General features: G+C 48.8%; 1 protein-coding gene across 1 annotated transcript in view; it reads right to left on the reverse strand.

Annotated features, from left to right (window-relative positions):
- LHCGR (luteinizing hormone/choriogonadotropin receptor) overlaps nt 1-14526 on the reverse strand; it is a 60607-nt gene extending 46081 nt beyond the window's left edge. The window contains 1 exon segment of the mRNA XM_004618600.2: nt 14354-14526. Within this exon segment, the coding sequence (XP_004618657.2) occupies nt 14354-14526 (173 nt within the window).
- Nucleotides 14527-15053: the final 527 nt, after the last annotated feature.

Consider the following 15053-nt stretch of genomic DNA (forward strand, 5'->3'; position numbering starts at 1 on the left):
TTCCAAATATTGTTGGCTTCAGGGTAGAAAGTGGGGAAAGATGCCAAGCTTTAACCAGGGTGAGCACTAATCACGACGGTATAGGGTGAATGCTTAATCCCATTCTAGATGGCAGGCGCTGCTGCTACTTGAATTTTGAGTGACCCTCTCAGCCTAATGGCTCTCCTGGAATGACCCATAATCCAAAATGCCCACCTCACCACCTTGTCTTCCCTGGGCCACCCAGATCCAGTGACATGTCAGTGAATAGAATCAAGGCCCAGACTTAACTCCAGGAGAGACCATTCAGAACGGACACCCTCCATCTGTGGGTCCATCCAGCCGCATTTTCAGCTGGGTCCTGATTCTGTCTCTTTCCCGGCCTAGCCCAATTGCCAGGTGTCCTGGCTCTGTCCCCAAGGTTAGAGCCCAGCTCTGGGAGGTTTAGAAAAACCCAGTCCTCCGGAACAGAAAACCACATGATCAGATCCCCCGATTGTTCCTATTATCTCCAGTTCTCAAGGGTGGGTCTTCATTGCTTTTTATTTCCCCTGAGCTTTAATAACACAGACAACCTTCAAATGAGTCAATGTGTCCCCCTCACTGGCTTATTAATGAGTCTTCAGAACAAAGTTAGCTGGAGCAGTCCAGATTCCGGAGGGCTTTTGGTTACTCTTCCAGGAAACCCAAGACTTCGAAATTCTTTCTTGCAAAAGTTCATCAAGGGGGAACTTGTGGAGCTTATAGTATCAAAGAATCCACTAAAGTCCCACTGAATCTCATAATCTTCTTAGCTGAATAGAAAAAGGTGCTCAATGGATACATTCTCCTTTAATTTTAATTTTTTTGGTTTTGTTTTGGGTCACACACAGCAATGCTCAGGGGTTACTCCTGGCCTTGCACTCAGGAATTACTCCTGGTGGTGCTTGGGGGACCATATGGGATGCTGGGAATCAACCCAGGTTGGCCGTGTGCAACGTAAACAACCTACGTGCTGAACTATCTCTCCAGCACCACATTCTGCTTTTAAAGACAGCATTGCACGAAGCTGGTTACAGTGCAGGGTCCCTTCCCTCCTTCTGATTTAAGAGCTCAAGGGGTGCAGGTGGTTCCTAGGTCCATTTTCTGAAGCCCATACGTTGAGCAGGGTCAGAGAAGACCAAGGCCAGGGAAGAAATCTAGTATCAGTCCCAATCTCCCCAATCCTGGATGACGTGTTCAGTGGCCTTCCTGAGCTTTACATTTCCTTCTGCCCAGAATAGCAGAAATGAAACATTTTTATTTATTTCTCTCTAATTGTGTAGTCATCTACTCATGTATTACCCATTTAAGAAAGCTGCAAACATCTATCTATCTTTCACAAGTTATTGCTAAAGCTACACATCTTGAATTGAAAAACACTCCCACTTTGAAAACTCCCATTGTGTTTCAAAACACTGACATAATCATAGGAAGGAAATGGTGAGAGGTTGGAGATGATTAAACCTTGTTTGCATGACATATGCTGGGAAGGGGAAGTACTACCAGATTTAAAATCAAAAGAATGTTAATGTTTTAAAGTTTATTACATAGGCCTTGTTCTACATTTAACAGAGACTTAAAAGTTGATTTTTCAAGCATTCTTTTTAAAGCTGTTCAGTTTTTTTAAAGTGAAATTTTATCTTGAAGTGAATTAAAATAGCTTTTTATGAAAATTTTTTATTACAATTAAAAAATTAAAAATAATTTTTCTTTTCTTTTCTTTTCTTTTTTGGTGGGGGCTGGGGCGGTATCACCCCTGATGATGCTCAGGGCTTTCTCCTGGCCCTGTGCTCAAGGATCACTCCTAGTGGTGCTTGGAGGACCAACAGGGTAACTGGGGATCGAACCTGGGTCCACTGCATTATCTCTTTGGCCCCAGTTACCCAACTTGCATAAGTTACCCTGCATGATTATTTGTGTATTTACAATATTCACGGCAAGTGTGTCCTGCTGCTGGGGTCCTAGTTCACTGTGTCTCTTACATCTACCCCCTCCATTCCTTTCTCACTGCCACTCTTCTTGCCATTCTTTTCTCCACCTTGACTATTTTAGGGTCCTTAATGGGTTTCCCACCACCTCGTCTTGGTCGTCCCTTGCACAGTCCAGCACTTTCATACTCAGGTGTCATTCTACCCCTTGTGGGTCTGTCGAATTATCTGGAGATGTCTCAGTCTTGCATCTAAGGCATCTAAACAAAGGCTAGAATTCATTCTTCAGCCCTTTCACCTACTCTTCTACTTTATATCCAGACCACTGAACTTTGTCTAATGCTGTTGTAGAAGCCATTGACCAACTGAAATATGGTCCATGTGAATTGAGATGCACTGCAGAGGCAAGAGACGCACCAGATGGCAGGAGACCAGCGTGTCAGTGATCCCATGAATAACTTTTATACTGATTCTATGTTGAAATGATATTTTGTACATACTGGGTTAAGTAAAATACTTTATTAAGATTCACTTCCTATTTAAACCCTTTAAAATGCGTATTAGATGAAATTTATGCATGCAGCTCATATTTCTACTGAACAATGCTTTTCAAGCTAAATCAGGCTGTATGTTTTCTAAACTGATCTCATATATTCTTTCCCTCATTTCCACTGTCTCCACAATTTTACAGTGCTCCATGGATCTTTCATGTCCACCCTTCTTGGCTAATCCAATCTTACCCTTTGTTACAGCTCCATTTCCACCAATAGGTGTTTTGTGGAAGCTGATTTCACTAAATGTATGTTTGCTCCCTTCAAACCATGTAGGGTGGTAGAGTACCACTTAGCCTGAATGTCTGCTTCAGGTGATAGCCTTCAGGGCTGCGGAGATAGCCCAAAGGGCTGGAGTGCATCCCTTCCATGTGTTTGATCCTTGGAACTGCCTGGACCCCTGGGTACCTCTGAGTGTAGTCGTGATTGCCCAAGTTCCACTGGACCTGACAGTACTTCATTGATGGGCCTGAGCACTGTTGTATGAGAGACCCACAGGAGGGCCAGAGACCAACAAGTGTGGCCCCCAGGCCCTCGGAGCCCTTCTGGGAAGGTCTTCCAAAATGATACAAATTATATCTTCACTTCACATCTACAAAATCATAATGATACTGATAACTGAATATTTTTGAGATTAACTAAGAAAATGTGACTATAACACTAATATGGCATCATCTAACGCAAGAGGTCAGAAAGTGCTTTCATTTATTTTACTATTATTGTTACTTTTGCTTCCTGGGTCACACCTGACAATTGATGCTCAGGGATTACTCTTGGCTCAGCCCACATCAGATGCCGGGGATTGAACTCAGGTCAGGAGTGTGCATGGTAAGCCCCTTATCCCCTGCACTCCCTAGCTCTGCCGCCCCCATAAGTGTTTTAAGTTCACAGTTGCTGACTGTCAAAGATTTAAGTTGCCCCAGTTGTGCCTAAAGGTCAACTCTACTTCTTTGTAGCGGTTGGGGGATTTGGAAGGTGGGATAGGGTGGGTTCAGTATTTTAGTTTGGGGTCACACCTAGTGATACTCAGGGCTGACTCCTGGTGAGCTCAAGGACCATATGGATGCTGGGTATGGACCAGGTTAGCTATGGGCCTTGCAAGAGCCTGACCCACTGTGTCATCTCTCAGACCCCCAATTTTTGGTTTATTTTGGTCCCTATCTGGTTGTGCTCAGAGATCACCCCTAGAGTGCTCAGGAGACCAGATGGGGTGCTGGTGATTGAACTGGGGTCAGCCTCGTGCAAAGCAAATGCCTCACCGCCATGTTATGTGTCCGGCCTTGGGTTCAGCAGGTAAGAGTGAATATTTCTGTGGCTCTCCCATCACTCTCCAGCCTAGAAAACACTCACGACTCGACTCTACAGTCTCTCACACACACGACAACTAAGAGGGCGAGGAACACTTCTCTGGCACATGTGTTTCCTTCCATATCTCCTACCAGTCTCACATGATAGTTTTAAAAATAAGTTGTAAAGAATAGCCTTCTATTAAAATTTCAGCTCTCTGGAGGCACCCTGTAGAGTCTGCATTTGCTCTCTGATTTTTTAAGAAGCTCAGCCAGTTGGAACTCTCACCGGAAAGCCCCATTTGAGCTTTCTCTCCTCTACCACTGTACCAGAACACCCAATAACTATAAGGTGAAACCAAGAGGTTCAGGAAAGATTCCCAGATAATTGATTTTCCAAGTCATTTGTGCAACAATTAAAATGAAACTATAAAGCCATAGAGAAAAATGGTACCAAAGAGAAGAAACAAGTTCCTCCAAATAAAAACCACAAACAGGTATCTAAGCCTTGATTCAGAATCCATTTCAAGTTTTCTAAAGACACGGAGCAAAAATAACCCAATCTTTGCCCCCTAAACTAGAATTCTTCTAGCCATAATATAACATGACAAGAATAACTCTGGTAAATAAAACTACATGTTGAATTCTCCCCGGGGAACATCGGCATCATCTGTAATGATTTCTCAAAAATATTTTTCCGAGGAGCAGGATATTATACTGTCACGGCAGTGACATTGCAGACATGCTTCAGGAAGTTCTTTCATTATAAGCGTCTGTTTCCAGACGTTACAAACTTTCCCCCCTTCCCCCGCCTTTTCTTTCTTTCTTTCTTTTTCTTTCTTTCTTTCTTTCTTTCTTTCTTTCTTTCTTTCTTTCTTTCTTTCTTTCTTTCTTTCTTTCTTTCTTTCTTTCTTTCTTTCTTTCTTTCTTTCTTTCTTTCTTTCTTTCTTTCTTTCTTTCTTTCTTTCTTTCTTTCTTTCTTTCTTTCTTTCTTTCTTTCTTTCTTTGTGAACCAGTACAAACTGTTTGCAATGGATACACCCCACACTTTCAATTAACTCTGGAACGGATTTGAAGTGCCTGCAATGACTGACCTTGTGCCTTCCCTTGTCACTGGTTCCTCAGCTTTGGGGGATCCACGGGTGCCACAACCACCACCCCCTTCTCTGGAAGCCAGTGTCTGTGCCTGGCATCCCTGGGCATCTGTCTCATGGGCTGTGTCTGGCACAGGGCTGTAGCAACAGGGCATGGGGCTGGTGCTTTTGGGATTTAAAACTTGGGATAGAGAGAAGGTGTCACTGGAGGTGACGTAGATGTGACTCTAACACAGAATCTGGAGAAGTTGCCCGGCCTCTTGCAGTTCCTCAGCCTGATGCAGTGACCTCACCCTCACATCCCTGAACTGCCTCAGGCTTCCACCAAACCAGTGTCCCTCCTTTACATGGACAGCCTCAGGTGTCTGTGCCCCAATAAGCCTCTTGGCTTTCCAGAGGATGTACCACACTTGTTCACTTTGCGCAGAAGCCGTGGGCGGTGGGGTCTGCAGCCTCCAGAAAGCCGGGACTGAATTTCAGGACTGCCCCAGCTCACTTGTCCCCTGCTGGAGTGAGGCTTCAGGAGCTGCAACCACAGCTCCCCCTCCGCCCCCCAGGTATGTAAACTCCACACCAAACGCCTCCTCCCCACTTCTGCTTTGCTGAGAACCTCCTTCCCGCCTTTACCATTTTCCCGCTTTTCTTTGCAGCCTTCTGAGAATGGCTTCTCTGTTTCCTCAGGCCTGAGAAACCCAAGGCCCTAGAGGCCAGGAGTCCCCTGAGCCCTGCACCGTTTCTGTCCATTTTCCTCTGTAGTCGTGAATGTTCCAATGCATCTTTCCCGAGGTTTTCTATGCAGCCAACTGGAGGCTTGGGATGGGCAATGAGAATTAAAGAAAAGTGCCCATGGGTTTGGACACTCTGCTGGGCAGACAGGGTTGACTCACTGAACAGTAGCAAATAGAATCAAGGGGTTGATTCTGAGCGATCGCACAGCGGGTTGAGTGTCTGCCTTGCATGCAACCAACCCGGGTTTAATCCCCAGCATCCCACATGGTCCCCTGAGCACTACCAGGAGTAATTCCTGAGTGCAGAGCCAGGAGTAACCCCTGAGCATCGCTGAGTATGGCCCCAAAAGCCAAAAAAAAAAAAAATTGGATGTTTAGAGAGGCCGGTTTGAGAGGCCAGTCTAGCCCGGGTGAGGCACAGGCTAGACTGGCTCCAGGCAATGCATTTGGAAATACTAACTTATTCACTTGAAGACTGAAGAGAATTTTTTTGAAGGACTTTTTCTCTAATTGACAAAGTCTGTAGGCTTTAACCAGGAGGCTTTGTCCTTGTAGGACGGAAGGCATTTAGTGTTTTATTGTGTAACATACTACGGCTGGGTTTCTTCAGTCTCTTCTGCATAATCAGATGCTGCAGTGAGATTTTGCAGCTCTGCCTGGCTTTCTGCTGTCTCTTCCACCTTCAGCCAGGCTGGGGCAGGGACCGTCAGGTCGCCCTGAGCCAGAACCCCACACACAGAGCAAATCTGGGAGACTGGGCTTGCTACTTGACTGAGGTCGGCCCAGGCTTTGTGCAGCTGATCAATTCAGATGAGCTGGGCCTGGTGACTTCACCCACCACCTCGAAGAAACACTCTCGGCCACTGCCTGTGTGGCAGAATTAGAAAGCCAGGAGGAATCTGACGTCAGCAGAGTCAAGAACAATTTTAGCAGGAGCAGCAGCAAGGAACGAGACCTTCACTCTGAAAGTCGAGTTTTATTTCTAATTTGGACACTTCTGAACTTTTGGGCACCAAGGAGCTGTGGCCTGGAGCTGCACGGAGAGTAGCTGAGTGGCTTGGTGGCTGGTAGCGGGGATGTCACCCCAGTGAGGCTGGGGCTGGGAGTGGAAACTGCTAGAACAGCCTAGTGGGAGGGGAAAGGCTGGGAGGAAGTTTGCTACAATCTCCACTCAATGTGAGTCTCTGTTAGTTGGAAGAGGGCAGTGGGACTCCCCAGCAGCCCCCAGCCCCCACCAGCGCCCACTCACATCCCCCAGGAGGCCCCTCCTTCCAGCTGAGGGGTCCAGTCTGCACTTGATTTTAGCCCAAAGGCCGAGAAGCCATGAGGAAGCCCGTCTGGTGCAGCCTCTCTGGGAACCTGTACCTTGGAAAGAAGCTTTTGGACCTCAATTCAAGATACGAAAAGCAGCCAAGTCGAGGGCCTTGGGGAAAAAGATGGAGGTTGGTAAAGTTGCGGAACCGGAGCTGTCAATGAATCAGAAAGAATCAAAAGAAGGAAGGAAAAGCTCCAGAATGTAGCGCTGGGAGAGGGAAGCTGGGCCTGCAGGGTCCGTGGGGGAACCAGCCCAGATGGAAGCTCCTCAAGACCCCAGCAAATTGTTGCTTGCGTTTTAGTGTCTTGCTGGGGGTCATCCACTTTCCCCAAGAGGATGATTTTCCAGCTGATAAACGCTGGTCCTTACAAAGCTTTCTCCAGAGTGTACGGACTCATTGGGGCTCAGGAGCTGGGGTTGAAATGGTCGACTGCAGTTCTACCTTTGCTTCTCTTTCCTTTTCCCCCATGATTGCTTAGGACAGGGAAGGGAGATGGGACGAGTTTTCTTAATTCCAACCCCCCACTCCCGTCCTGTTGACACTTCCCCTGTTTCTTGCTAGACCACTCAGAGTGTGCGGCAGGGCGGCTTCTAGACAGTTTCCTCTGATCTACATTGATTGAATCAACCCAGAGCTCTCTGGTCTCAATGCAACTTACCTTGGTGTTTGTTTTCTTTCTTTTTTTTGGGGGGGGGGGTGGTTGGGCCACACCAGGCAATGCTCAGGGGACCATACAGGATGCTGGGGATCAAACCTGGATCAGCTGCAGGCAAGGCAGGTGCCCTACCCACTGCACTACCACTCTGGCCCTGTTTTCTTTCTTTTTAATAGATCCTGGGGTGGGGATTGATTTTTCTTTAATGAATAAAGTAGAAAAAGTAACAAAATGAAAATCATCTGGATGAAAGCTAAGCTTCGCTATTGCTTCTCAGAAGCTGCTATGTCTATGCGACTCTCTCCGAGGGCACACGGGGAGGGGAGGGTCTAGAAAGTCTAGGCAGGACTGGGTGATAATGTTACCCAAAGGGCTCTCCCCACTTCTCATGGGCACCTTCTCACCTCTGCGTCTCTCAGATGGAGACGTTTTATTTTGTTTTTGTTGTTTTTTTTTCTTTTTGGGTCACACCCAGCGATGCACAGGGGTCATTCCTGGCTCATGCACTCAGGAATTATCCCTGGCGGTGCTCAGGGGAGCATATGGGATGCTGGGATTCGAACTCAGGTCGGCGGCGTGCAAGGCAAACGCCCCATCCGCTGTGCTATCACTCCAGCCCCAGATGGAGACGTTTTAAACGACATCTAGATGAGGTACCTGCAAGCTAAACTAGATGCATCTTTGTGCCTCAGTTCATCACTTCTATTCACTGATCTTGGTTTGATTATCATGTAGCTCCACTCAAGAAACATTTCAGTTTTATTACTTATCAAATTCTGGGACTCTCTAGCAAAATAGAACCTCTTCAAGTGGTTCTCACTATATATATTTTTAATTTGATTTTAATTTTGGACTTTTGGACCACACTCAGCTATTCTCGGGGCTTACTCCTGGCTCTGTGCTCTGGGTTCTCATTAGGTAGTGCTTGGAGACCATACGCAGTGCCAGAGCTCAAACTGCATAAGGCATGTGCCTTCACCACGGTGCTATCTCTCCAAACCCAAATTATCTTCACTTTAGCACAGTTTTCCAAAGCCAGGGTTGAGGATGGGGGCAGATTGCTGCCTTCCAGAGGGCATTCAGCAAACGTTTAGAGAGATTTGGGCTGCCATTATTTGAGAGGACAGGGCTTTGCCTGGTAAGTAGAAACCAATGAATACTTTGTATACAATGTATACTTCTAAAGTATACAAAGTATACAAAACAGAACAACTATTCACAATATATTGTTACCTGCCCTCAAGAGTTCATTGAGGAACCCTGTTCTAGAAAAGAGGCACATAGTGAATAAAGGGTCATGTCTAATTGGGTATGTGAAAACAAATATATAAGTACTAAATCTCAAAGGTACTATGTCTACTTGGAAGAAAAGAGTAAAATGGGAAGACACTATTGGGGAGACAGTCTGAATCAAGAGTTTTAATTTCTATATAACCAACTGTTCCAGAATGGTTTTGATTGAGTTTATTAGTCAAGAACTACATATTGGGATTCCCACTTCCTCAACCCTAAATTTCCCATCCCTCTCAGTCTTTGATTCACTTTTTTCTGAGATCTTATAACTTCCCTTAAAAAATTCCTCCAAAGATGTTGGAAAAGTTGTTAAAAGGAAGGACTCTGGGGCCGGAGCCATAGTACGCAGGTAGGGGGTTTGCTTGCATGCAGCCAATCCAGGTTCGACCCCCGGCATCCCATATGGTACCCCAAGCATCGCCAGGAGTAATTCCTGAGTGCAGAGCCAAGAGTAACCCCTAAGTATCGCAAGGTGTGACTCCCCCCCCCCCCCCCCCCCCGCAAAAAGGAAAGACTCTGTTCAACCTCAGTCTTTGCTTCTCAGCAAGGCCTGTCCAGCATGTTCTGTGATTATTCTGTCTGGGTGCTCTTTCCTTCTTTCCTTCTCATGGTTCAACTTCCTTTTTTGGGGGGATGGGGAGCTCATATGGTAGTACTCAGGGCTTACTCCTGGCTCTGCACTCAGGGATCACTCTCGGAAGGCATGGGGGACCATTGGGGATGCTGAGGACTGAACCCGGATCAGCCATGTGCAAGACAAGTGCCCTACCTGACGTACTATTGCTCTAGCCCCTGGAACAACCTCTTGACCTTGACCATGAAACCTGTTCTTGGAGGGGTCTGTGCACATTGATTGCTCTGTTCTCTGAATTCCTTAAATCCCTGTTGCTCCTTGCCTCTTTCACACAACCCTCAGATATGTCTCCCTCTTTAACGTGGGCTCTTAGGACAAAATCACAGCGTCTGCCCACTGACTGCTGTATTGCTGCCAAAGGTGGTGGGAAAAAGTCATTCAGGAAGGATGTCAAGAGCTACCATCTTCCAGCGACATGGGACTGATGTCGCTACAGCACACTTTATCCTTCCAACATCTTTGGGTTGTGTCTCATAATAAAGTATAAAAGTTGAATCTCTGCTCAGTAGGCACAACATGCAAAAAATAAATTGCCATAATTATTATTAGCATTTTCTTACTAACAGATTCTTCAGAAGCTGTTTCTATATCAAGCAGATCAACCTTTCTGTTGTCATAGAGACAAAGATCTTTATATAACCATGGGCAAGGTGATATATTTTTTTTCTCTCTCTCTCTCCCTTCTAGTTGTCTGGAATTAATAAGAAAAGGGAAGACAAATTTTAAGTTAATTCTTTTGTTTTACGTTTAAATTTCAAGTTCAAATGGGTGAATTTATGAGAGGAAAAATATGCATTCATATAATATTTTGTATTTCAAACACCTACATTTTTAGTAAAATACGGAAGCATCAATATGAATGATTGAATGATACCATTTTCAAATGTGCAAGGAGGGAGCTTGTCAACTTTAAACACTTATAATCCATAATCTCCTTTTTTTCCTCCTTTTAAAGTCAAGTGGTGAGATTTAGATCTAAGTCAGAAGGTAGGCTTCCAGGGCCTGAAATAATGAAAGCATAAACCAGCATCTGCTGACTGGCTGATGGTAAATTCTTTCGGGAACAGCAGTCCTTGGCTTACCCTCAGAACACCCAGGGCCCCCTCTCTGCAGTCAGACCCTAAAGGTGGGATGGTGCAAGGATCACTCTCTTCTCCAGAAACCTCACCTCAGCATTTTAGTTCTTTCAGAATGAACTTCTGTAGACTGTTATCCTAGCATTTTCTATACTGTAATTGTGGTTGCCATTTTATCTATTCATCTGGAAGAGGAATTCATAATGCACCCATTGACTTTTTCTGTCCTTTGCTCAATGGGGAGAAATTTTCTCATTCATCCTTTTCCTCCAGGACTCATTCCTTACTCTTTCCAAAATGAAATTTCCCCCTATGTTCTGAGACCGATGCTTGCACCCCATCTATCTTCCTCCGTGGAGTAATATTTGCCCTTGTGTAATCGGTCTGTCCTCCAGGGATTCCTTCTACTCTTGTACACACACACACACACACACACACACACACACACACACACACACACACACACCCCTAGAAAGCTCAGACCTTTTCCTCTATCTTATTTATTTTCTTGAGTCTCTGAATTGGGGTGGTGAGGCTTGTTTTGATTACAACTGCTTTTTACTATAAACAGGGTGCTTGTGTGTGTGTATATGTGTGTGTGTGTGTGTGTGTGTGTGTGTGTGTGTGTGTGTGTGTGTGTAGGGTTGGGTGGTAGCATGGGAAGGGAGTTCATGGTCATGGAGTTGGAAACATATTTCTCACCCTCCAGAAGACAATACCCTCATAGAGAACATGTTTATCATGCATGAGATCACCTGGGAGCTTCTTAAAACAGATCACTGGGGCCAAGGACTGTTGCTGTCCATAGGCATAGGAAGGCTGCTGGCCGCTGGGCCATGTCTGCAGGATCAGTAGGCAGAGCAGGTGCCGGTGAGTAGGTGTAAAAGGTGGTGGACACGGTGCTAGGCCATACTCCCAGCATTTCTCACTCGGCAGTGTGGGGCTGGGGCCCTGGAATGTGCATTTCTAACATTTCCCTGGGGAGGTTGAGCTGCTGGTCACACTTTAAGAAATATTGCCCTAAAGTGACTAAATATACCTTCTTAATTTTTCTCTACATTTCTTTTGCCCCAGGGATGGACAAGTCACTGTGTGACACTGAAGAGAGGGACCCTGGATTGGCTTCATAGTCTCCCCTTCCCAGGATTCTCACCTGGAGGCTGGGGACTTGCTTCTGTAGTGTGGGTCCCAGGAAGCCCGGCTTGTGAGGGTCACGTGCCTGCTGGCCTAAGTGACGTCAGTGTTGGGAAAGACGCGCTGACACAAGTGCGGGAGCCCCAAGGGCTGCACAGCTGGGGTGGGGACTAGTGAGCTGCAGCGCGAGTGTGCTGTCACACTGTCCCGGAGGCTGCCTCAGGCCCCACACCCTCTGACATAGTTCCCAGCACTTTTTCGGCAGCTCTGAAGTATGCTGGGGCGCAGTGGGGAAGGGTCTGTTTTCCTTTAGGCAAGCAGGACCCTCCTGAGACTAGAGGGCTGTGGCAGCCAGCATCACAGTGAGCTTTCAGTGATAAACGGAAGCCAAAATTATCAGGGAGGGGTCAAAGAGATAGTACAGTGGATAGGGCACTTGCCTTGCAGGCGGCCAACCTGGGTTTGATCCTTGGCACCCTGAGCCCACCAGCAGTGACCCTAAACCTCCCCCTCCAACCCAGTTTTATTTTTAAAGTTTTGTTAATTTTATAAAGTCACTGCCACTGTCACTGTCATCCCATTGCTCATCAATTTGCTCAAGCGGGCACCAGTAACATCTCCATTGTGAGACTTGTTGTTACTGTTTTTGGCATATAGAATACGCCACGGGTAGCTTGCCAGGCTCTGCGTGCGAGCGGGATACTCTCAGTAGCTTGCCGGACTCTCCGATTGGGCAGAAGAATTGAACCCAGGTCGGCCACATGCAAGGCAAATGCCCTACCTGCTGTGCTATCGCTCCAGCAATTTTATAAGGTAGTTCATAATATTTGATTACATTTAGTATTCAAACACCAATTCCACCACCATGACACCTTCCCACCACCATATTTTGGATGTTTCCATCCCAAACCCCAATCCCTGATCCAAAGCAGAACCAAAATAATATATTTTGTAGTGTTTGTCATAAAAAACTGCTGAATACGTTACAAAAAAGTTTCCTTAGAGGAAAGAGTGTGAAGATTATTGTGTTTGACCAAGGGGGCATTGAGCAATGAGAGATCACTAACAGGTTGCTAGAGGTTAAGCTTCATGTGCTTATATATCTATCTATATCCATTAAAAAATATTTCCCTCTATGACTGGCTCCCTCCTCCTTTGAGCCCCACCAGATGTGGGGGTGCTCTTGGAGTAGGGGTAGGGTGTGTGGTATGAATGCAGCTGCCTGGGCCAGGAATAGGTTCACTCGCCCACACACAATTTGAAAAAAACGAATCAGGGAGTTGGTCCAGCAGTTGAGGCTGGGTTGTATGTGACTTATTTTACATATCAGTCATGGAGCAAGCAGGGGGCACCTTCCTTATGCAGACTGCTGAGAGCAGAGGCAAGCAACTCCTCTGTTCTCTGTACCGTGGGCGCTTGGGCAGCGGCTTCACTTTGTGCCCCCTTTTCTTGTGTTTGGGGTGCTCCCTCGCAGACAGGCAGATACAGCCACTCCCAAACACCCTGGGACGCCTGCCTGGGCCTCAACAGCAGTGTTGTCAGGTGCCTCCTAAAGGCAACTGAGCTGGCTAACTGACAGAGCACCCTCTAACTAACACGAACCTCCTCACCCTTGAAACGGTCTCGGTGACCACAAACAATCCCGACAGGCCACTCAGCTGTCCAGTGGAGAGGCACAGGCCCTCAGGAGGGAAGCAGGGCGCTGGGGGAGTACAGTCCCGGCTGGAGATGCCTGGGGTCAAGCTGGGGTCTCCCTCCTCTCCCCGCTTGGAATTCCATCCCATCGCCCCAAGGGCTGCAACAGCATGGGTCCTTGGGGCAACTTGTCAAAAACGCCCTTTGCTCCTCTTTCCTTTTCCTTCTCCCTTCTAACAGCCTCCGGAGCTGAATTCTTGAACCATAACCAGCACCTGTTCGATGTGTACACTGCAGTGGTTTTTACAGTGTGCAGCTCGTGCTACAGTCTAATCTTAGACAATTTTCATCACCATTAAAAAAAGACATCCGTGAACTGCCCAGGGCTCGAATTAGCTTTTACTCAGGGCCTCCCCTGAGCCTGAGCCTGCGAGCTTCGCCCTCTGGCTTTCTAAAGAGAGGCGGGGACCCCCGCAGGCTGTCCGCTAGACCCCTGACAGTCAGCAAACAGCTCGGGGCCCTGCTGATGCCCCGTTCCCCAGGACCCCTGGGGAAGGAGGTGCGCCTGCGGGTGTGCTGGGGAGGGAAGGCGTACCCCACCCTTAGGCAAGCAGAATGCAAGCTCTGGGAGGAGGGGCGGGATCTGCGGGGTTCAGCGGGCTCAGGTGCAGGTGGGCGCTAGCTGGGTGAGGCTGGTCACCGCACTCCTAGGGGACCACAGCGCCCGCAGGAACCGTTTCCGCACCGGCTGCCCAAGGCTCCAAGGCCGGCTGCTGCCTGGGGCCCTTCGGGAGCGCAGGGGGCGAAGCTTCTCCTCCTGCTTCTGCGCGCGGTGCCACCAGGGGTGCCGGGGTGCCAGGGGCCCGGGGCAGGGGCGTCGGGCGCAGGCCCTGGAGGCTCCAGCCTCAGGCGCGGCCCGTGTCCGACCTTTGCAGAGGTTGATGCGGGCTAGAGTCTTTCTCCCAGCTGCCAGGTAAAGGGGCCGAGGAAGGCGTCGGCGGGCAGGCGGCCGCGAGTACTCACAGTCGCGGGGGGCCGGGCCGCGGGCCGGGGCAGCGCAGGGCGCCGTCGGGCGGGCACACGCAGGGCTCGGGGCACGGTGCTCCGCGCAGCGCCCGGGCTAGGAGCAGCAGCAGCAGCAGCAGCCGCAGCAGCAGAGCCGGCGGCTGCCGTGGCGCCGGGGACCGTCGGCGCATCGCTGGGGAGTCCGAGCCCGGCCCGCGCGGCCCCCAAGTACGGCCCGCGCCCCGCCCCCCACCCCTCGGGCCGCCCCCCTCTCCCGCCCCGTCTGCGCCCGCCCTGCCCGGCCGCTCCTCGCCCTCCCGGGGCGCGCGGCTGGAGACTGCGGGTGCCAAGGCGCGCGCAGCACCCCCTGGCTTCTGCCTCGCCACCCCAGACGCGAGGGAGCCAGCAGCTCGCTTGGGCCCCAGGGCCCCTTCTGCGTCCTCACTAACCACCGGACCCGCTCCCTCCTGCCCCCTGCTTCCCCCCCCCCCCCCCCACCCCGGGGCCTCTCCGTTTCTCCTGGTGCCATCTGCAGCCTGGAACTCAGTCACCCGTCGGTCAGGTTCTGTAGATCGAGAGAGTCAGAGCAAACTCGGTCACTCTGGGCCTTTATTCCAGTGTCGGCGGGCCGGCCCTCAATAAAACTGGCCGAATGGTTGGGGCTGGAGTGACCGTTCCGCGGGCAGGGCACTGCGGAGCAGGCCACCGCGCTCAGATG

Source organism: Sorex araneus, chromosome X (genome assembly GCF_027595985.1).
Source record: "Sorex araneus isolate mSorAra2 chromosome X, mSorAra2.pri, whole genome shotgun sequence".
Taxonomy (NCBI): Eukaryota; Metazoa; Chordata; class Mammalia; order Eulipotyphla; family Soricidae; genus Sorex; species Sorex araneus.